Below are 24,024 nucleotides of genomic sequence, written 5' to 3' on the forward strand. Positions count from 1 at the left end.
AGTCTTGCTGTCAAGGACTGGCAAGCAATCAAGCTCTCTGCTTTGACTTGCACCTCAGTAGCCATAATCTGTGATTTTATTAAACTTGAGAATAGTGTTGCTGATTGCTGAGGCAGCTAAGATGACCACCTACACTCTGGGAATTCAGTTTGGTTCTAAGCTGTTATTTGCCCAACTGCCTCATTTTCCCTCAGCAAATACAGTTTTAAGTTAAAACATGATAAAGTATAGTGAAGTTCTGCCAGAGAGAGGCCTTGCGGCAGGCAATCACCCCAAAAATAATTTCTTCAACCATATCACATCAAAACCTGTAGACTTTCCAGATACAAATCCATCCACCTTTACTCTAAGATCTGCAGGCAACTTCTCAGCACCTCAGAGAATTTACTGTAATGTTCCCAAGAGCTGAAACTTCATGAACATTACCTTTGTCCTTGCCTTAACTTTGTCCAAACACACAGGCTGATCTGATGTCTGAGAGCCAGGTGAGACATCATTTATGACTCTTGCAGCAATGTCAAATATCTGTAGTTGATTACTGAAATGATTGGCCACAATTTACCAATCTTTTCCTGAAAGAAGAGAGAAAAGGAATGAATTTATGATCTTGCTGCTTTTAAGAGCTTATTTTTTAAGCTAGGATAAGCTGCTGATTTCTCAGCTGAAGCTAGCATGTTTTTCTTCCCTGAGTGATAATGACTTCTACTACCAGTTAGTGATCCCAAATCTTGGGATACGTTTGTCTAGGGTACAGCTCTTCAGACCACTCCAAGTTTAGGGGGAGAATTAGTCCAATTTTTGCCATACATTCATTTGCTCTTCTGACAGAACTCCACAGTAGCAGTGTGGTCTGTACAGTCTTTTAGCAAAAAATGTTTGAAAGTTTTCCCTTTGTGCCTGTTGACAGCCGCCAAGAGTATGTTGGTGCCTTAGTTATTTGATGCTTTGCTTACTGGACTTTCATACATAATCACAGAAGTTTTTGTATTCACTGCTAGGGCAAATAGTAGAGCAAAATAATTTCTCATTTATCATGGTCAAGTCATAACCTGAATTTTGTTTTTGTTGCCTATCTCCCTTTCTTACTGTTTTGTGCTGTTATTGTATTTTATGTGATGTGGAATGCCATAGTGTATGACATAGGGAAATCATGTCTTCAGCTTGAAGATGGTACAGCCCTAGAATCTCTGAAGTGAGATGTTCCTGAGAAAACAAAAATACAGATTTATCTGTAAGTGTATTGAAGACAAGTAATTTCAAACTGACAGACACCACTGAGTTGAACAGGTGCCTTTCAGATTAAAGACAAATAGTTGTAACCTGCTTGGTTAGCTCAGCAAGGTAGTGTCAGAGAAGGATTGTTTCATCTTCTTATTAGCAGAGTTAATATGAACAGTGATGGGAAGGAAAACAGGAGAAGATGATTTTTAACTAGGAAAGTAATGATAGAATAGCAAATGGGTTATGCTGGACAGAAATAATTTTATTCTGAAAGCTGAAGAATGCTTTGAGAGCTACAGATCTGTATCCAACTTCCACTAGAAACAAATACCTTGACAGTATTGAGAAGTAATGTGGTAATTATATGATTTGATGATTGTGAAAGAAGATAAACCCAGGTAATCTGAGTCCCTACGTTTCATTAAACACAGTCACTCTAAATTAAAACACACAAAATGAGGATAAAGCTGTATAATCTACCTCTTCTGAAGTTCAAACTGCATCTTTAGGATAAAGTAATCAATGTTAATTATATGCACTTATTATTGTTAGCAGTCTTCCAAGAGAACTGATACATGTCTCTTATATTTTATAGAGTTTTGTGGGATGTTACAGCAGGATTTTCATATCCTCTTGCAACACGTAGAAACTGTACTGGCCATCACTGGAATTGCTAGTATTGGGCGGTTGAGAAACTGCATAGGGAAATCCTTCTTTGTTTTTGTTATTCTGTCTTTTGTGGAAACCACCTATACTTGAGTGTCATGCAGAAGTCAATATATGGAAACAGTTTCAGCAGCTTTTTTTTTTTTTAAAGGGCTTAGTGAGAGGTAATATTTTAAAATAAATTTCTCAATGTAGTGGGAATTTAGGCTTTGTTCCTAGTGTTTATTGGTACAGGATGGCAAGGTACAGAATCTCATGGGAGGACATACAATGCTGAGATAATGCCTTCTGGAGCTTGAGCCTGTCCTATTCCACTCATTCCTTTCTTCTGCACTCACTCCTTTCATTCCACAGTACTGAGTCAAATTCAACATCTTATTTTTTATCTTCAGGGTTTGCTGAGATACATGAAAAGTTACCTGGCATAGGGTTACAGACTGTGTTTGCCTTTGGCAGGAATGCTGGGAAGTTTTACATTAAAAATAAAGTTGATTCTCAGCAGTGAGAGGGTTTTCAGAAGAACACCCTAGGACTTGAAATTAACCTGATGGAACCTAGAGTGCTTAGACATCTTGGAATCTTCTATCCAAAGCTCAAGGTGCCTTTCTTTGTTTCCTAACAATAATCCAAACATATTCAGTAACTAAATTCTTCATTCATGAGAGCAGTAACAGAATCTCTGGGAGGTTCTGCCCTACCCACACAGTTGATAGCTTGTAAAGAAGGTGGGGGAGGTGCTAGGAAGAATTTACTGAAAAAACTGCAAGTTAGAAAATGTAAGGTGCTAGCAAAAAAATCACCAACTGCTCATTCCTAGATTATATGTTTGTTAAAGGTAGCAAATTTAGCTCATTTTGAAAAAAAAGGCACTTTTGAACCATTACTTTGAGAATTAACTAGGAAAGACAAAAGGCATATGGCTTAATTCTTTATCCCTTGACTTCCTCCTTACATTTCTCTACAACTTGACATTGTTTGTTGCAGCTTTTCTCAATTGTGCTTGCTTCTCTAAGGGCAAGGTGTCCTGACTGCTTGTGTGTTTCTATAGACCCTGGAATATTAGACCCCTCAGTCCTGCCTGGGAATGTTAGGCACCAATAATATAAATAAATAGTAATATAATATATATGCGCATTTATATTACAGTAAAAGCCAGCATACAGTGGGCATATTTATTCTCTGTAGACATATTACGGGACAAAAATAAAATACTTAAAAAAAAATCTAGCCTTAGAACTGGTGATGTAAACAGAAAGAATAACTACAAAATCTGCATTAGCACTGCAAAAACTGAAGCAGTGATTTTGTATGCTGTCACAAATGCTGCCCCTAAGAACAAAATGTTAATGAGCTGTAATTTATAGATTCACTCTCTTCTGATGGATCAGGCCCCATTTTGCTTTTTGTCATGATTATAGCTATGAATTTAGTTTAAAAAATGGTTCCCTGTAAAGCATGCAGTGTTCCACAGAAGTCCACAGAATTAGGAATATTACCTCTGCAGTTTTCTCTTGTTACTGAGAAAAAGATAGAATAATTGGTGCTTGGTTTTGGATTATGATTTTTGCTGGGGTTTTGGGGGTTTTTTGGGGGGGTGGGGGGGACAGGTTTTGTTATTTCAGCTCCTATTAGTTTTTTTTTTAAATCAATCCAAGTTTGTTCTTGGCAAGCATTGGGTAAATTAAGCCTTCTGGAAAGGTTAAAATAATAGCTAACTGATTGTACATCTTAATTTATTGGGGGGTTTTTGTTGTTTTCTATTTACCTCTATATTAACTACATAGAGAAAAAAAAGCTTCAAATGCTTTTCATGAGCATTGTAAATTGAACAGATTGCAGGTTTTTGTGAGCCTTCCATTCCTGGGCTTACAAATGCATCTCAGCAATACAAAATCAGTATGATCATACCTCATTTCTCAAAAGGCTTAGAAAAACAAGTGCTGACAAAGGAACCTTGACAAGTTCAGGAGGAGCAAATTCAGGGCTGTGCATCAGGGGCAGAGCAACCTCGAGCCTTGAGTGGCTGCAGAGCAGCTCTGCAGAGAGGCACCCCCAGCTCCCAGTGGCCACAAGTTGAGCTGAGCTAGCCACGTGCCCTGGCACTGGGAAAGGCCAACCACACCTTGAGTCATCTTAGCCAAGGTGTTGCCAGCAGGTCAAGGAAGGTCCCTGTTCTCTGCTCAAGCATTTGTGAGAGACATCTGTATGCTGTTGTGGGGCAGGAGAATCCACCCTGCTGGACAGACCCCTGTGGGGGTCATGGCAAAGGGAAGAGCATGTGGCCTTATGTGGAGAGGTTAAAGAAAATGGGTTTGTTAGGGTGAGAAGGATAGAGGGGGGACTAATTGCAGTCCTCCATCACCTAAAGTGAGATTGCAGAAAGGAAGTGAGCCAGATATTTCTCAGAGATACTTGGGTAAAGACAAGCAGGAAAACTCCAGTTGAATGCAAGAAAAATTTCACATGGAAGTTGGTTGAGGACAGCAGCAAGTTTTCTGAAGACCCTGTAAAATCTCTGTCTATGGAGATTTTTAAAGTTTAACTGGAGAGACCCTGAGCAATCTGACTCATCCTTGAAGTTAACCCCACCTAGAGCAGGAGGCTGGATTGGGTGTCAGCTGGGGTGTTGGCTTCTGATCTGAATTTTTCAGGTTCTGTGCCATTTTGGACTACAAGCAATCACTGCTTTGAAACTAACTACTTCGTAAGGGTATAAAAAATGGCATAATTTATTGTGTCTAGTGGGAAATTTTACAGTTGGATGTTTCTGAACCTCTGCTGGTACTGATTGAATAGAGCTTCATTTCCGTCTGTAATATGAACATACAGTATTCCTGTAAGTTCTTCCTTCTTATCTTTTCCGATGGCTGTGACCACAGCTTGCATTATACAAGGCTTTCAGTACTTCCATTCTTAGTATCTTGGGATTTTTCTTGTTACATGTTTACCTTGAAAGCATCTGGTTTTTTTCATAATACAAAAAATATGAAAAGATGCACTTTTTATCCATTAAGAGGTAGAATTGCGTTATATTCCAGAGATCCTATGGTCCTATTTCAAAGAACATGTTGTGTTTTCTTCACTAAAATGTTTATTTAGAAGAAGAAAGATTGGGTGTTTTCTTTGAAGTCATTCTGCAGCTGTTTTCCTGTAATGACACAGTATGGATTTTTTAATGGAGTACACGGTATATGTTGAAAATAAAGCATCTCTGGCTTAATCTAAAAAATTTGTGAGTCTAACTGGAGCTGAGAGAAGCTGATGTTCTCCAGAATATCTCTAAAACTCGAGAGGTTTATAGATTGTTCAGAGCCATATAAATAATTTTAAAACAAGTATAGCTAAGAAGAAAAGAAATTGGAAGTGGCAGCAGTGGCTAGATTAGCAGCAAAGCTCGGGAGTAACAGGCTGGAAGAAGAGCAGCCGGTGAGTAGCTGTTGGATATAAACAAGCCAAGAGATTTCATAAATGTGTGAAATGGGATGGAATTGTTGTGCATTAGTAAGGGAAGAGGGTGTGTAACAGCACTCAACGCAGGATACCTGACAAAACAACACTTGCATATATGCTGGGAAGTCACAGTCACACTGTCTAACATTCATACCTTCCCTTCCCCTACAGTCTTGTCTGCAGACCCTGTTCCAGCAGCAACACTGACTCTTAAAAAAAGCCTCCAAAATGAATCCCTGAGACCATTAGTATTTGCTTCTTTAGTTCATTTTTTTGGAATACTTCTGTCATACTACCCACGAGATTAAGCCAAAAAGCAGTTTTTTATCACATTAGAGATGGTAGATTTGTAGTTCTTCTTGAATTTATTTGCTTTCTTACTTTACTGGTAATTTTGCAAGTATTTACCGTTGACCCCCTACAGATACTGTTCTGAGAGGTACAGTCATACAGAAAACTGGATTTTCAAGCAATAAGCAGATTGTGCTTAGGGTAGCTTTCCTATGCCCAGTGGTATGGAAACATACTGTGATAAATATGAGCATTAGGACATGCAGATTATGTCTCATTATAATAACACATTAATAGACAGTTTATTTTCCATTTCAAAAAGATGCAAAACAAAAGGCTTAAGCTCTGTTTCTGAACCATACAGTTTTTGCTCACTACCAACTAAAAATTGCTGAGAATGCTCCTGGAAATGAAAGGCTTGTTTTAGCAACAGATGAGCATAGATATTGCAGATATTGCTCATCTTCTTTGGGTTGAGCCTTCATACTTGTCACAGTGGAATAACTGATCAGGTCATTGTAAAACTGCCAGATTTCTCATGCTGTAGTGCAAGTTGTGCTTTGCTATTGTCCTTGTCCTCTTTGTCACATTGTTCTTTCACAAGCTTCAGTGTTTGAGAGTGTTCTGGCTCCCATACGTGGGTGATTTGGGGCTGGCACCATCTTTTGTTTGGCTTTCTTATGTTTTACAAAAATCATCTGGAGAGAGAATGATTTGTCCATGATGATTTTAAGCTCTTGAACATGGTAATTTGTTTCTGCAGCTGTTCTTCTCTTATAGCTGCATTGTCAAACCTGGTTTGGGTGTGCCTCTGCACATAGAGAGTGTAATTTGTTCTGAATAATTGAGGATACCTTGATGACAACAGCTGTTTATGGGGCCAGCTCGTATGCTTGACTGAGTGGCAGTAGGGACTGTTTTTTTCCTTTGATGTAGACATCCCCACGCTTAGTTTCCATAAATGTGATTGCATTTGCATTTTCTTTTGACTAGGATATAATACTCAGACAGTATGGCAGTGTGCTCAAGTTGCTTGGAGTTTTAGACAATTAAGGAAACTTCTTTTAGATAATTGTCTTCTCAGAGAAAGTAGTATCCTACATTTGTGTGCTTTAATTGTTTACTTTAGAAAATACTTGTTTCATGTCATGTTTGTGATCATAATTGTTCATTAATCTGTTCTGATTTTGGAAATAAGTTTTCATCTTTTTTTCTGTATTAGAGGCTTTTGTTGGTAGTGGAGGCAAGTGAAATAAAGGCAGTAGGATGGATAACAGTCAAGGAAAAAGAATAAATAAAAAATAGATTCAAAGTAAAATTATAAAAATCAGACCCGATTGTAAATTAATTCTAATTGAAAGAGACAACAAAAGATATTTTAGAAATTTTTTTACCATTTCTTTGTTGTTTATTTTTTTAGAGAAAGAGAACATCATCAAAGATCAGGCTTGAGGGGGGAAAAGAAAGCAAATTGTTATTGTACACAGTTTATAGGCAGAGAATATCTAAATTTATTAAGCTTTTTAGAGGTGAATTATTTTGAATCTGAACTGAACAAATGAGGTTGAACTTGATAAATGAGCTTGAACTTGTAGTACCTTCACGAAATGCAGATGATAATGTCTTTAAAATAAATTACTCATGAATAAATCAAGATGTTGAAGTTGCAGAGGGTGAGAGATGGTATAATAGGGAAATTCTTTGACTAGGAAATTGTTCCTGAGACCTTTCTTTATAATATATATAAAATGAATAGAGAATATCATGAATGAGAAATATTTTAAATGTCAGATACTGATAAGATTGGAGAAAAAACAGTTGATGGCAAAAATTATCATACTGAGAGGTACTGTGCTGGTTTAGGGCTAGTAAAAGGCAAATGCAGATTAAATTTAGATAAATGAAAAAGAATAGGGTTGCAAACAATAACACAGAAGGTAGAAGAAATATCAAATGAGGTAATTATGCAGGATATCAGCTTTGAAAGGAAAAGGGGTTGTAGATAATATCCTGTCTAATTAGAATACCTATAAAGAAGGTCACATGACCTAATTTCAACCACCATAGAACCCACAGGCTCCTTGTGTAGGTGGTGGAAAACAGTGGAATCCTGGGGTGAATCAGGGATCCTCTAAGAAAAGTGCCTGATGGTTGCCTCTCTGAGTCTTTCAAATTGCTTTCTAGAGGTGCCAGTCTCTCTGTGGATAACATACAGAAACTAGCTCCTAAATGTTAAGTAACTAATGTAATGGTGCAAATACGCATCTTGCCTTTCTCTCTGGACTTTTCTAAGTATGAGATTAAAGGCTGGAGTAAAACCAAATTCTTATTGTACAGCAGTTTTGACTCCAAGTGAGCATTTCCAGTATAGTATTCCCCATAGACAAGTGCTGTAGCTTAATTGTCTCTTCAGCTGCTGGTAATTGATTTTCAGATACCTATTTTTTCCACTATTTCTATCCTAAAAAAAAATCTTCAAAACTAGATAAGTCTTGTAAGCTTAGGGTCTGTTAGGCCTCTGATGAGAAAGTTGGTGGCTCTTAAAGAAGGTTAGCAAATGTGGAAGATGTAACTAAATTAGATTGTGCCCGTGAAAGGCTGGCCTGTAGGGAAAAGGATGAGATTTCATTCTAGTAAAAGAAGGATGCTGATCTCCTACCCAAGGAAGTAATAAATAGCACCTGTACAATTCAAAGAATGTCCTTGATACCTACAAAGCAGTAAACCTATGGGAAAATGAAGCTGTACATAAACAGCAAATCAGGTAAGATTATTTCTTTTTGAATTCCTAATTTGTTTCTCTGTTTGTATAATTTACAGTAAAATACTTAAATGATTTCTTAATCAAATTTGGTTTCACAATTCTCATTGCAAGGGTCACATAGACCTCTGCTTGGCAATATTCCAGAATGATTACAGTATTGGTAAAGTTTCACATTTGAGAGAGGAATATATATTAAAACTCAATTAACTAATAGTGATGCAGTATCTTGTTATAGACAACAAAACCATTATTTATTTACTTTTTTTTTGACAATAGTAAAACCACGGCAGTTTTATCTTTCTAGCATAAAGTAAGAATAAAAGTGAAGAACAACCCAACTCAGTAGTGCTATTATATTTCAGCAGATTGAAGTATTCAAAATGCCACTTCTGCTTCTCTTCAAATGAGAAAAAGGTTGATTGTAGAGACAATAGCATGTTATATCTTTGGGGAAAATAGTTTAGAAAGATTTGAATATATCAGAAATGTGGCAGCATTGTTAGAACCATTGTGCAGAGACTTTATTTGTATTTCTGAGAACTGTAGATGTTTTAATTTACTGGGAAGGGAATGTAACTACTAAATATTGCTTTTTATGTTACTAACTTCAGTGAGTTACTGTTTAATTGGTATACAGAAAAATTTCTGCCAGTGAGTTTACAACTGAATGTTATAATGAAATGTCACTTCTTTTTAAAAACTGTTACTTTCCCTTTATTAGCTGAAGTACTAAATCCATTTCAGTAAATGAATCTATTGATTTTAGCTTAATGTGTTGTAATAAAAAATATTTGAGTATGTGCTCAGTGGTAGATTCATGAGATGCCATGCTGGATTCTGTAACAGCAATGATGTGAGATTTTTGTCTATTTTTCATGCATGAAGTAGTGAAGTCAGCATTGTTTCAGAACAGAATTAATGACCTGGGTTCTGCTGGAAGACAGTTGTCTCACTTAAAACTCTGCAGAAGTCATCCACAGACTCCCACTGGGTCAGCCAAGACCCTGACAGTGCTTTAAGTGGGAGGGAGTGAGGCCACAGCCAAACAGAGCTCTTGAACCTCTTGACCCAGCCCAGGACTCAGGCAGTCTTCCAGAGGTGGTTAATACTGACCATGGTCCTCTCTGCCTCGAGGAGCTGCCCTCTGCCTGTGTGATACTGCTGCACACACAACAAATAAAACGCCCCATTAGTGTCATACATTAACCTACCCAGGTGTAATTTAACAGTAATACACACAAGTGCAACCCAGCTTCTGCTTCATTTCATTAGTGGGTCATGGTTAGCCATGCTTGATTGGTGATCACTGCGGGAGCAGATTAACTACGTGTTGTAGCATTTCTTTGAAATCTTTGTGGGGTGTAGGGAAGAGGCTGGTCAGTAGTAGAAGCAATATAAAGGAATATGCAAAAACAGAACTAGAGACAAGAATGTTTTTGTTCTTTTAGAAAATAATGCAAGGTACAATTACTGCATTTTACTACATCATTACATTCTCTTTCTACCTGTTACACTTTGGATACCATTAACACGTAGGAAGTGGTTTCAGAATAATTGAACTTCAATAGAAGGAAAGCAAAGGAGGTCTCTGATTAATTTAGAAGGACGTTTACAGATCAGTGAGTCGGGTTTTGGATTTACAATACTAGAGTTAATGCTAATGCAAACACTAAAGCAAACAGACCCTGAATTACTTAATTACTAGCTTGTTAATATTTCATTCAGAACTTTAAGGAAAAATCTGTACTAGCTAATTACTAATTAGTAATTAGTGCTAGTAGTTACAGCAGGAAACTACAAACCAAGGCTTTCTGTTTCAGTTCATGAATTTCCCCAGTGTGTGCACTCTTGCCTGACAAATCAACTCCTTTTTACCTTGGGCTTCTCAACTGCAGAATTATGTACATACAACTGTTTTACCTAAAGCATGCTAATGAAATGAGTTTAATGTGTTAGAATAAACTTTTAGGTTATTGGGCAACAGGTTTAGAGTTGCCATTGTTGTTACCTCATTTTTCTTTCCCTTTTCTTGTCTCTATTCGTTTAGAGGAGAGCATTTAAGGATTTATTTTTTCCTGGATGGAGTTGTTGGTGTCACTGGCTGTCCTTAGAATGGGGTTATGATGTAACTTGAAATGCTATTACATTATGTGAAAAGCAAGCCCAATGTTTTAGCTGCATTTGTTAGGGAACTAAAGCTGTTTTAGTCTTGGGCATCAGGTAGGGGAGGACAGCAACTCAAATACAAGTGTAAGACTTGAGCAGAGCACTCAAATTAGGCTCAGAATTCTGGGGGATTTAAGAATTGGCCCATACATGGGTCTTTGCAGGCCACAGCTTTATGACAAGGGATTCTTGGAGACGTCGTATGGTTAGAAAACTCAAGAGACTTTCCTTGGCTTTGCTTGCCTTAGGTTGCTTGCCTTAGCAGTCTATGTGGGTGAAGTAATTTTGTGAAATAAGAATGAAGCCTAAATGTACCAATTTTGTTATTGATCCCTCACATAATAACAAAGTGTATGGACAAAGCCATGAAAAGAGTGCTCATATACAGTGGGCTTTCCCAGATTTCCTATCTTTCAGGGCTTTGGCAGGACCAGCTATCAAACCATTAATTATTTCCTGTTATCAGAACTAACCATTCAAAGTTGCAATCCTCTTTAGCTGATAGTAAAATAAAAACTCAGGTACAGTCATTAATTTGTCTGGAAGCACTGCTGCCCAAAGAGACCAAGAAGTTTGTAGGTTTCTCAGACCACATCTTGCAAAATCCATTATATCCTCTGAAGCCAGTTGTGACTCTTCCAAGTCCATGAATGTTGTCCATTCCTCTGCCTCGTGATTACTGCAGTCTGCGTCACCCCACCCCACATCCATTACCGTGGTGTCCTGGGAAATCTGGCTTCCTAACTCTGCAGACTCATTAATAACAAGGCATGGAAAGGAAGGAGGGGCTTGCAATGAAAGGTAAAGCAGTAAAAATCCCTCTATAGCTTTACTTATTGACAAATTTGTGCCATTGATAGATTAGCCCTTGCTTACCATTCTTTCAGCAGACTGACCTCATCAGCTGGCAGGCACTGTAAAAACCATTTGCAGTTACTGAGCCTCAATTAACTGCTTTGTTGAGCCCTTTACATTCTGTAGCCCCACGATGATCAAGAAGACCTGTGTGCTCAGATTTTAGATTATAGGTCAGATTATACTTCACGTCTTTAATTGCTTTTGAAGAAGAAGGAAAAAGCTTTCTATGTCTTAAGCCTCAAAGCCAGTTAGGCTTTGAAGTTTAAAGGAAACCGTTCAGGAAAGGGGAGGGAGTTCATGCCAGCTCAATGCTATAAAGGCAGTTGAGAAGTGGGTTAGGGCAGTTGACTTTCGCTACAGCACTTCCTTTGATCAAAGCTAATTTTTGAAAGTCTGCATTAAGTCAGTAGCTATTAATCTTTGTTGTGGTGTATTATCAGTAATGGGAAAAAAAGATTATTTTCCTTCTAATTGAAATCTTAGAAGGATGAAAAATCCCTAACGTGACTTTTGCAGCTTTTTTCTCAACACATCATTGCTTTATTATTTTGATGTCATAGCACTGCTGAGATGATTTTTGCTGTTGTTGTTATTTTTGTTTGGCTTGTCTTGGCTTTGTCTTTTATATTATTGCAGTGTTTCATCAAGGCATTTATTAGCTCCCTCATTCAAGTGGTTCTAACAGTCACCTACAACTCATCCTATTAAAACTCATTATCTATAAAAATGAAGGCTGAATTAGAAGGTTGTGAAGTCCAACCTCAGAAATCAGGTGTGAGAATGCCTCCTCAAAATGGCAGGGTTTTAAAAATCATTGTAGTTTGAACTTTTTGGTCATGTATTAGAAAAATAAAAGTGTGTGCTTTATTATTGTCATGGTTTAAGTCCATCCAGCAGCCAAGGCCTACTTAGCCATTCACTCACTCCCCCAGCAGTGGAACCTGGGAGAGAATCAGGAGGATAAAGGTAGAAAACGCGTGGGCTGAGATGGAGACAGTTGGATAGGGAAAACAAAAGTCATGCATACAAACAAAGCAAGGAATGAATTCACTGCTTCCCATGGGCAGGCAGGTGTTCAGCCATCTCCAGGAGAGCAGAGCCCCATCACACGTAATGGTGACTTGGGAAGACAAATGCTGTCACTCCAAATGCCCCCTTCTTCCTCCTTCTTCTCCCCACTTTAAATAATACACATGATCCCATATAGTCTGGAATATTCCTTTGGTCAGTTTGGGTCACCTGTCCCAGCTGTGTTTCATCCCAACCTTCCGTGCACCCCCAGCCTCCTCCTCAGCATGGCAGTACAAAATTCAGAAAAGGCCTTGGCTCCGTGTAAGCTCTGCTCAGCAATAACAAAAACATCTCTGTATTGTCAGCCTTGTGTTCAGCACAAATCCAAAACACAGCCCTCTACCAGCCACTGTGAAGAAACTGGTACAAATATATAATACAAATATATAATACAAATTCAAAACCTGAAAAATTCATTTAAAAATAAGATGTTATTTTGCTGTAAGAGACTTGTGTGATTTCAAGATCTGACATTCTTCCAAAAACACTATTACACATACAGCGTAAGAGCTGCAGAGTAAGACTGAGCTCTCCTCTCTGGCTCAACCCTTTGGTTCTTAGGAGACTTGGCTGATGACAAACCATTCAGCCTAGTGGAGTAGATGGGGATCATTTCTATTTCCTACAAGTCCTGTAAATCTCTGTATATTTTAGTGTCAGATATGAATAACTAGGAATTGCCTCTGAAATTTATGAAGGAAAAAAGCTACTCTTTTTTGTAAATATGTTCTAGGCAAAACCCAAAACTCATGTTAAATATAGGAGATTAAAAGCAAGTTTGCTTATTTGTGGTCTTCGTTTATCTGCACATTCTCTCTCTACAATCTCAACATTTTCAAGTATTAATAGGATTTCTAGATGTTGAAAACATTTATAAATTTATAATCTTGCTCCCTACCCCCATTTTTCTAATAATGCTTGCATAGCATGTTTAATAATTTACATGTCACTTAGATACCAGTATTTGATAAAGTCAGTACACCAAATTCAGCCTCCAATGTTATATTCCTTTGTTTGTCTACTGTAGTGGAAAATACAAAGTAAAATTTTGGTTATATCTTTTTTAATGTTGTTTTTAGTAACGTTCTGAGGCAAAGAAATTTGAACCGTGGGGGAAGCAGATCTGCTAAGAAACCATCTTGGGCTTTGTTAGGCAGTGAAGTAGACATATGAATATATTACATATGATTATCATAAAATTATGGCCTGGAAATTGAACAGTCATGCTGCTGCATTTTAGACAGTACATGTATAATAAGCTGTAATAAGGTAAACACTTTGAATGGATATAAGAGGCATTACTTGTGATCACCAGTGTAAGTTCAGTTAATGCTTTTGAAGCTCAATTTAACACAGCAAACAAATTTCCTCATAGTGTTGACACAGTTGTTTTCAGTGGTGAATTTTGATTTATGGGAAAAAAAAACTTTAAGCATATCAAAGTGGTTGTTTGGGATCTAAATGGAAGAAAAGAATATGATTCTTAATAGCTGTAATTTGAAAGCTCTGTGTTGTTACGAGTAAAAGTGGGTTTAAAAGACTCGCTTGCAATTACTTGGTACTTTAGATTCTAGTTTAAATTTCTTTCAGTTTATTCTGATATAATTTGGCATCTTTCTGAAAGAGTATAGACCCACAGTTTCTAAGAACATTTCAGAAGTTGGATAAGCAATTACTAGAATCAGGTTTGGGGCCCAATCCTGGTAACACGAGTGTGGGCTAATTGATCTTTTGAAGCTGCTCAAAGGTGTGTAACTTACAAGGATAACAGTTTGTAGAGCTGGATTGCACATGAATGGCCATCAGATAGGGTCTGAACTTGTAAAAGTAGTTTTTCCGTCCATGGAAAGGCTGCTGGGAAGCTCCTGATAGCCCTGTGGAGTCTCCCTCTAACCCATCCCCAGCGGTGTGACAGCAAGTGACAGAATTCCTTGGATTGTGTAAGAAGTACAGGTAGAACAAGATTAATTTAGACTCCTACAGTAGCAAGAGCTTAGGTATGGAGAACAGTTGAAAAGCAGTTATATGAGATAGTACATCTGTGTGTGAGAAGCAGAAACATTTGTCAGGAAATCCATCCTATTTGAGGTGAATTCCAGCATGTGGAAGGCAGCAAATGTCAGAAAAACTCCTCATCCTGTTCTGACACAATCATCTAGGTTCTTTTTCATTTATTTTGAGGTATAGGAATAGTGTTGCCAAAGGTTATAAAATAGTGATAGCATTGCTTTGTCTCTGGAAGACTTGTTTGGGTTTCTACTGATAAATTATTAACAAGATCTCAGCTGCCCTGTGTCACAAGACTTCTTGGTAGCATGAGTGTAAGTACCTGAGGGGTAATTAAGATTGGGTTTAGAGAACCTAATGGGGGGTAAGTGCTTTCCCTGTGGTGTGACCACAAACTATCTCTTTCTTGCCATTTGCAAACTGAGAATAATAAGCCTTAAGAAATTAATAATTTATGAAAGAGCTAAGTGGTGTTTTCAAACTATATTCTTTACTAATAATGTATAACTCTTGTCTCCTGGATCTTTGTGTCTCATTAGGCAGCACTCTCTGTTTGGGGCTGACTCCCTTTTTCAAAAGCAGTCTGAGTGAATCAAGCACAAATGAGGGCTAAGACTGGCTTTCACAAGCCAGTTCATGGCAAGTGGAGGCACAGTCCTTAAATGTTTCAGGCTGTGAGTGAAATATTTCCTCACAGAATCATTTCTGTATTATTATTTCAGCTTTTTTTGCCAGATTGCACTGTATATCCTTGTTCTCTTTTCCTCCTGTACAGTTGCTTACATTTCTGATGGGGTGGCTTTTTTCAGAAACCTACTGTGAATTTCTTGTCCTTCACTGCAAGGATTTTTTTAAATTTGTTTTTTGCATAACCCACTGAACAGTTCTGTGGTTTGCTGTGGCATTTTACTACTATGCTTGCATCTGCCTGTTTTCCTTTGGAACTTAAACGCTCTCAAGTTTCAGTACTGAGTCCAAGGATTATTATTAGCACAATTATTTATGATGTGCCAAATCCAAGGTGGCTATCTTTGGCCTCTGCAAAGTTATCCCAGGTGCTTTCAGAGAAGCATTGTTTTTACCTCTTCCTACAAATTCATGAGCTGTAGAGCAAGTGAAGCTCTGTTTGCACCAAACACACATCCTCTCTGCAGTAAGGTCACACTGACAACTTGCTTTGAGAGCTCTGTTGCTGCTCTCTTACTGCCTGGGTGTTTCTGCAATTCCCTCGAGAGTTTCTTGCTCTTTCATCAGCACGCTGAGGGTCAGAATTATATGAGCTTCTTTTTTTAATAAGACTTTATTTAAGAACTCGTCACAGCAGAGCTATGCCAAGTTCACAAATCCTCAGCACAGAATTCTTCTGTTTCTCAGTTTTTACAGGAGATGTACAGAGAGATCTTTTTTTCTTTAATCCAGAGCCCTGTGGTGATGAGAGTGCCTGGGCAAAGGATATCAAGCTAGGAGGACAATAGTTTATTACTTTGTTTCATTTAACTGTTCAAGATGTGTATGGACACCCAAGTCTCTGCTTCCCATTCTTGATGATTTTTAAAAGAAAATAAGACTTTTTTTATCTTTAAAGTTCCCTCAGGAGTTAGGTGGAGATAGCAATGTCTAGCAGGAAGGCCAGCTGCTCTTCGAGTAATGTAGATGTTTGAGTCATAATGCCCAAAAGTGTTCAAGGAGTTTATTGGTTTGCTGTGGTAAATGGCTTTACCATTGAGTAAAATGAGGAGTATGAAAGTATGAAAAAGAAAATCTAGAAGAGTGGTCTTTGAGCACAACATTTGTGCAAACATATGTATACTTCCACATCTTGATCTAAGCAGTTACCAGTTACCTGCTTTGTCATGGATATTGGTGTTCCTCTGAAAGCCAAAAACAAAGCTTGGGAAAACATCACTTTTTTACAGATGGTTCAAATGGTGTGGCAAGGTCAGGTACACAGGAGACCTTCCAGGATGCATTAAGAAACCTATTTTCAGATGGCACTGCAAGTCATTAAACTTGTAATATCACTGATGAGAGGAAGGCATTTTTTTTCTGATGTTTCTGTCCCTCAGTTGTCAGGAAAACCCCAGGATTCCAACCCATTCTCTGTATCAGAAAACAGCATCCTTATTTTACATTACTACATGTAAGAATTAGAGATTATTTGAGAAAATATTATACGTTAAAGACTAAATCATGAACTAAGAGTGCTAGAAACTGGAAGTCAAAAACAAACAAAATCCCCCACAATTTTAAAAAGCCTCATTCTTGTAATTTTGAAACATTTTTCTTTTTGGCTTTTCCCATGACTGTCCAGTGTTTGGTGGTAGCACTGTGATTTAATTAGGCATGAACAAAAGTATTAAAAATTTTATATTCCTTAATATTCCTTTCCAGGAATGACACTTCAAAATTGGAGCATTTCCATTTCCTATGTAATAAGAAGCAGCGTAGCTACATTTAGAAGGCTTTATTAATGTTAAATAATCATATCAACTGCATTGTGTTTACCCAACCTGATAACCATTTGTTGGGTAATATATTCCTTAAAAGGAAACACAATCATTATGTTTAGTTTAGCAAGAAATCTATGGTTTTCATAAAATAATCTCTTGAATCATATAATGACATAGATACTAAGCTGCATTACAAAATCTGTTTGGGCTTGAGTGAAAATGCAAGGCAGATTAACTGATTAACTTTTTCCAACAGACAGTATTCATATTTGTAGTTCAGTATACATGAATTATGTGAACAGGCATTTAATAACCATCTTTCAAATTTTTTGTTCTTTGAGAATTTTGACTGTGAAAATCATGAGGTACTTTATGTGAATGGGGAAAAAAGTTCTCAAAAGCATCTGAACAAATGGTCCAGGAATTAGGAAGAAGCCCTCAATGAACAGCTTGGGATCTGTGTTAGGTGTTGCACTGTGCCCTGTGAGTGCTGGGGGCTCTCATAACTGCATGGCTACTGACTGTCTCCATGTTCTTCCTCAAATCGTTAGAATTTCTTATGTTCATGACCTCACCAGTAATCACGTGAAAGAATGCTTTCCCAGGATCCCTCTTTCTCACACATTGTTTCCTCTCAATTGCCTTGGTTTGACACGAATGTCCTTGGAGTTTGTCACCTTTAAGTATTTGGTCTTCAAAAAGATCCTGCTTTGAGTTTGGCTTTTCTTTCTATCCTCAGAAGCTGTTTTATTTTGTTGCTGCTGCTTCTTATTTTTTTCTGTCTCTGACCTATTCCTTCAGGAAGTCTTGACCCCTCCTTTTTTCCTCAAATTCCCATGTAATTCTTCTTTTTGTTCCCTGACTGTTGTTGCATCTCCCTGATTTCAGATATTCCCTTATTGCTATGGAGTCATAGTACAAGTGGGCAGCTTAATTCTCCCTGTTGTCTTGGACATTCCATATCTCTAGAGAAGTTTGGAAATAAAGTCTATAGTACTTTACAGTTGTGGGCAGTCATAGCCTTGGAGACTAATGCAGAAATCAGGATTTGAGATGCACTGTTTTGCTACAGAGGTTTTATTTCCTAGACTGTCATTTGTGGCTCAATATATCCCAATACCCTCAGGACAAGGAGCTTGCAAATGCCATGGCTTTGAACAATTCTTTAAAAAATGTGGTTTATTTTGTCAGGGTGACCTCCTAAGGGCAGTGCAGGACTCCAGTTCTCCTGCAGTCGGAGACTTGGAAGCAACCAAAAGGTTTCTCCATAATGACCACACAGCAATCATTTATTTTGGGATGTGCCTCTTTCACTTGTTTGCTTTGGCTGTGAGAATGTGTCCTAATGGAGAAAATGTAGTTATGATACCAGTGAGGGGAAGAATTACTTTCTGGGCCTTGTGTAGCAGCTCTAAACTTTTCTCCCCTCCAGGCATTGGAACCTATGTTTAAAAAAAGAAAACAAACAGTTTGTGTACTTGAGCATATCAAAAAGAAATGCCTTCATGGCACATGCTAGTTATAAAAAGAAAAGGCAGATTCTTCTGAGAAAATAGAAACCCATTGCATTTAGAATCCATCTTGCCTTTATGTTGTGGTTCCTTATATTTTTTTAATTCTGTATTTCGAAATAAAGATGTTTTTGTAAGATTTCAACTTCTGCTTTTGCTCATTTGTTCTCTCGTGGAAGTTAACATTTTCTGCATCTATTATTATGATCTTTTCTTCTGGGACCTTAGAAATTGGCTGATGACTAGGGATGTGGAATAAGAATAGAAACAGGTGAATTGAAGAATGTTTGTTTTTTTTCTGTAAATGTTTGGTAATGGGGGAAAAGTGCAGCCAAATGGCATTTAAAGAGAGAAAGGATTTGAAATGGAATGTTTTAAGATTTTGCTTACAAACATCACTTTCTATAGAGGGGATTATTTACTAAGCTGAAATCATTTCAATTGCTTTGAAAAAAACATGCATATGGAAACTTAAGGATTCTTTCAGCCAAGTCTCCATTTATCTAAAAGCTTATCTCCTTTTTCCTTTCTAAAGAACTTGAAAATGGGGAAGTTAGATGCATTTGTAAAGTTTAAGCTTGTCCATTGTAGACGTGCTTTCTGAAATACTAATTTAATTACATTAAAATCTAAATTTTCATTGTTAGTGCCTCTTATGTTGAGTAGGAGCTTACCCAGAAATTTCATTCTCCTTCAGGATTAAGGGTGATGTTCAAGTGGAATGATGGACCAATGTGATGGTCAGGTGCACTGTGGAGAGACATAAAAAAGCATTGGCTACTGGTAGTCAGCAGAGATAGTGAAGGCATCTTCATGGGGCTAGAGCTAACTACATTCAGTTTAAATGGCTTCTTCTCTTTTTCACCTGGATATATTGTGGTTTTTTTCACATTTTGTTCTAAATTAACGTAAAATACGGCTGCATGTTATTACTCATCTCAAAATAACTCCATTATTCAGCCAGGCAAGATAATTTGAAATGGGTTCAATATTTTACATTTTTAAAATAATGTATTGAATTCCTTTCAGAACATAGGGAATAGAAGGAGACTAGAAAATGAGATTTCCTCAGCCTTAGCTGTCTTCATTTGTAGAAAAAGAAATAATAAGCTTACCCCAGTGAAGTTCTTCCTGGTGAATGGCCCAGATGATGATGGCAGGGGGAAGCCTGTCTCAGCAGGGTGGGAAAGATATAATAATGTAATCTGACATTCTTAGGCAATGGTCTTGTGTTACATCAGTCTGATTTGATAATGAACTATTGCTGAAATGGGCATGCAGCTCATTTTTGCCCATTTTTGTCACTCACACCTTGCAGACTAGCAGTAAGGTAGTGAATCAGCTTCCAAAGGGATGCTCCTGTGTGTTGTTGGAAATTATTTCTGTTGGGCAAATAGGTTGGTTCCTGATAATTAGATCAAGTACAGGCAGGAGCAGTGAACATTGCTGCTAATGAACAATTTCCTTCCTCTTGGAAAGAAAGTAATGTAAAGGTTGGTGTTTGTCCTTGCCCAGGACACAGTTGTTGCCCAGACCAGTACCACTGTTCTGATGCACACCACCTCTGACAGCCCTGTGTCCAAGACTTGAACCTTTGGGATTCAAATTCTGATTGGCTGTCTGAAAATAGGCTAAGGAATAAATGTTACATTAAGGCAGGCTCCATGGAGTCCTTAGCATGGTGGGAGGTTCCGTCTTGAAATTGCTGAATGCTGGTTCAAGGCATTTTATGAGCAGTATGGCAGAAGCACTGGCACTGTACCAGCACTGAGGATAAGCATTTTGGCTGAGAACTGACATCATTCCTAATTCACCTTCTGTGACGCACTAGAACCTAGAAGTACCTCTCAGGAAGAGAAGTGATGGTGCATTATTCAAATACTGCTATGGACTGTAATACTTAAGGAGTAGGAGGAATGAACTCCATACTTCAAAGGGAGAATTGAGAAGACACTGCTGAGCAGCTCAGAATGAATTCCCAAAGGGAAGGAATTTGTAAACAGATACACTTGATGGTTTCCCTGTCCCACTGTGAAGCTGAAATACCAGAAAGCAGCATGTGCATGATAGGTAGATGTGAAGTGTGAATTACAGATACAAGAATCACTGTGGCCTTGTTCACTCCTTTGTGTAAACAATACCCATTTAGAAGTCTTCTAAGATGCACCAGTGGAAGAATGTTTTTAATGCTGGAAATGTGTTTTTCTCAGAGTACTTCTAGTTTTAATCAGATGCCCAGCAGTTCCTAAAAGGTTCTTTTATATTGGAATAAGTACCTTTATAAGACTAAGGTCACTTAACAAAGTACAGGGAAGAGTAGGTGCTATATTTCTTCCTTTGTAAAGTAATTACTACAACTTGCAGTTGTTAAAGGCTGTGATCACCAGTTTTCTAATGGGAAAATTCATTTAAGTCAATGCTTTGGCAGGTGTTCATATTTTGTGGAAAGATCCATCTTCCAGATTGCTAATGAATGGCCAAGCAAATCTCTCGATAGTTAATAATATTGCTTAATTGCCACAGTCAGACGAAGCTGCCATCTAATTTATTGCTATTCTGAGCATCTGAACACTAGAAGAATGATAAGCCATGAGAAAGCCTTATGAGGTGGGTGGTTAGTTGAAGTCATTGCCTGCAATTTTACACATTTCTTTCTCTAGCAGGTGATCTGACATTTCCCTGCTTTGGCAGAAAATCAGACATGTGTCCATACCCCCTGCTGCCCCCACTTCCACTAGGCAGCTGTTTTCAAAATAATTCATCTTCCCAAGGCACTGCACAGCCAGGAGTTTCTTCCTGGGTTTATGTATCCATAGTGCAGTGGAAAAGGATGTTGTGTTTTCCTGCATACACCTAACGAAACATAATGCATCCATAAATCTATATCAGTCAAACCTCTGGACTGTATGTAGCTTTTCAGTGCAGGCGGAAGAAGGGCAATGCTGTGCAGAGCATCCTGCAAAGGAAGAGATTGCTATTCTGAGCAATCTGACCATCAACAGAAGAAACAAACTTCACTTAAGGCGTAAATGATTTGAGGAAAAAGCTATTTACAGGTGCTGGAATGGTGAAGACTAGCATGTGACATGAAAATCCAACTCAAAATCTGTCAGTCCTGCAGCAGGACAGGACTCAATTGTAAGCAAGTTAAATTTTTTTTACAATTCCATGTTCACTTGACAAATAAAATCCCAGGGTTCCCTGTCCAGGAGTGAACACAAATATTCAGGGTAAATACCAAGAATGTTAGGATTCTGCTTATTCAAACCCTGTGCTGTGCAGTATAGCAGGACTTGATCCATGCTCAGGACCATTTCATTAATAAATTGTCTTTATCTGGGAATTAATGGAAATTGTCTTTATCTGGGAATTAATGGAAAAGGGGTTCATGGGTTTTTCCACTGTGTGTGCTATTAAGCTGTCTGAAGACAGCAATGGCCTTTTTCAAATCTGCATCTCTCTGACAGTAGTAAATTCCCATGTCACTGCTCAGGCACAAGTAGACAACAGAGGTGAGAAATTATGCTAATGAATTGCAATAACCACCTCCTTTTTATGAGAGCGCTTATGCATAAGACCCTGAATCCAAAGTGTTATATTACCTTGTACAGCTTTTTATTGCTAAACTATAGCAACTAAACACAGCTAGCAGTTAAATGCAGCTTTATACTGCTGAAGAGGCCCTTTGGAACAAAGTGGAGTATATGGGTAAATTGTTAAAGTGTTAGAAAAGGTTCTCAGGTTACCATGGTTACTTGAAAATTTTGCATTGTATCATAGATTAGGATGCATAGGATGAAGTAGCCAAAACAACTACGAAGTCCAATGCATATAAACTACATTTTCAAACCACACAACATTGCCAAATAGAAAGACAAATAACTCAGGATATTGGCTGCTGACAAATCTATGAATCAATAAAGAGAGGCCTGAAGGAGATTCAGAATATATGTCGTTTGAAAACCCACATTATTTTGAAGTTACAAACTTAATTTTTGAAGACAAATGAAGGAAAAAAGAGGAAAAGAAAAAAAATCTCAGTCACATAAAGAGTAGAATGATTTTTTGTAAGCTTTTTCCTATATTGAAATCTGACATATCACTGTGAGACCTTCAACAAAGAAGGTTGACGAAACATGGATAATACATTTCGTGCACTTAGGCTGGCAGTAGCACTTAAACTGGAAGCAGTTTATTCCCATGGAAACCTATTTGCATTTGGGCCAGAAGTGACTTATTTCCCTCTCTCTTAGCACTGCTGATGTTTTAGCATAATATAATTGCTGAATATTGACAGCAAATTTGAAAAGTACTTGTAAAATGTTGAGTAGCTGAGCATATGTATCATGGAGATGTATTCTGTGCTATTTTTCTGTGTAGGATGGAGGCATGTTGCTGAAAAACGCAGAGCAACTTTGATCTTCTATTATTTATGCCTAAAAGAAAGGAAAAAATGTCTATTACAATCTGTTTATCCTAAACAATTATTTTTTTTTATACAGGTGACAAAAGAACTCAAACAGTATGACAACAAAATTATAGAGTGCAAATTTGAGAACAACAGCTGGGTCTTCATGAGACAGAGGATAGACAAAAGCTTTCCAAATGCCTACAGCACTGCTATGGGTGAGTAGAACAACTTGCTTTAAGAGTTTCTCAGGCTAAAATTCTAATGTTTTGCCTCAGTTCTGATTTAAGGAGGAGAGGCACTCTGTGTTCTCGTTTCTAATCTGAGTCCTAACTTGTTATAGTAATGACTCATCTTGCAAAGGCTTGTGTTGTCGCTAGTTTTTAGATAGCACAAATCCTCTGACTGCAGGGTTATTTGATGAAGTTAGTCAAACCAATACTCTGATGCAGAGTTTAACAGGTAACGCACAAGCAAGTGGGTAAGTCTTTGTAGAATTGCAAACACTTGTGCAAAAATGACTTAAAATGACAGGGCATATCTTTCAAGTCATAGCCAAGAAAGTTTTTATTTACAATAGCATCACTTCAGCCAACATCAGTGCCTAGCGTTGTGTTGGCTTGCTGGGATGTAATGCAAGCTGGCACATTATGAGTGGAATTTGTTGAACAAAAAACCCATTAAAAATGCCAAAACCATTATTTGGCAGATGGGCTAGAAAATTAATAGGAGAAAAATGTCATCTTAGGTTTCAACAATAGTTATACAAACAATGAAGTGGGAAAACAAACGAAAGGTGGGGATATATCTGTGCAGAGTTCTGAGACTTTTATTTTCCTCTACCAAAAAATATTTTGCTAAACATTGTAAATTAAATGATGATATTTACTTTCAGGTGAAGTGTAAGAATTTGAATAGAAGTGTTTGCAAGGCTGAATAAAGATAAACATATTGATACTGACTTTTATTAAGTGCCAAAATGAAGTTTAATCATATTTAAGACCATGCTAATTACTAGGGCTGATGTAGGATTTTCTCTAAACCCTTCTACTTGTATTTCTGCCTGAGCAGTGAGTAGATTTTCTTGAATAAACACAATGTGGTCATTTTGCCAGCAGATAATAAATCTGTTGGCACCTTAGGGAACCAGCACAGAATGTA

General features: G+C 37.7%; 1 protein-coding gene across 1 annotated transcript in view; it reads left to right on the forward strand.

Moving 5' to 3' along the window:
- Window positions 1-24,024, forward strand: part of RNGTT (RNA guanylyltransferase and 5'-phosphatase) — a 168,778-nt gene that overhangs the window by 140,067 nt on the left and 4,687 nt on the right. The window contains exon 15 of the mRNA XM_085056366.1: window positions 22,958-23,081. Coding sequence (XP_084912492.1) covers window positions 22,958-23,081 — 124 coding nt within the window. The remainder of the gene's footprint in view (window positions 1-22,957; window positions 23,082-24,024) is intronic.

The sequence above is a fragment of the Lichenostomus cassidix genome, chromosome 3 (assembly GCF_008360975.1).
Source record: "Lichenostomus cassidix isolate B80296 chromosome 3, HeHo_3.0, whole genome shotgun sequence".
In the NCBI taxonomy this organism is placed as follows: Eukaryota; Metazoa; Chordata; class Aves; order Passeriformes; family Meliphagidae; genus Lichenostomus; species Lichenostomus cassidix.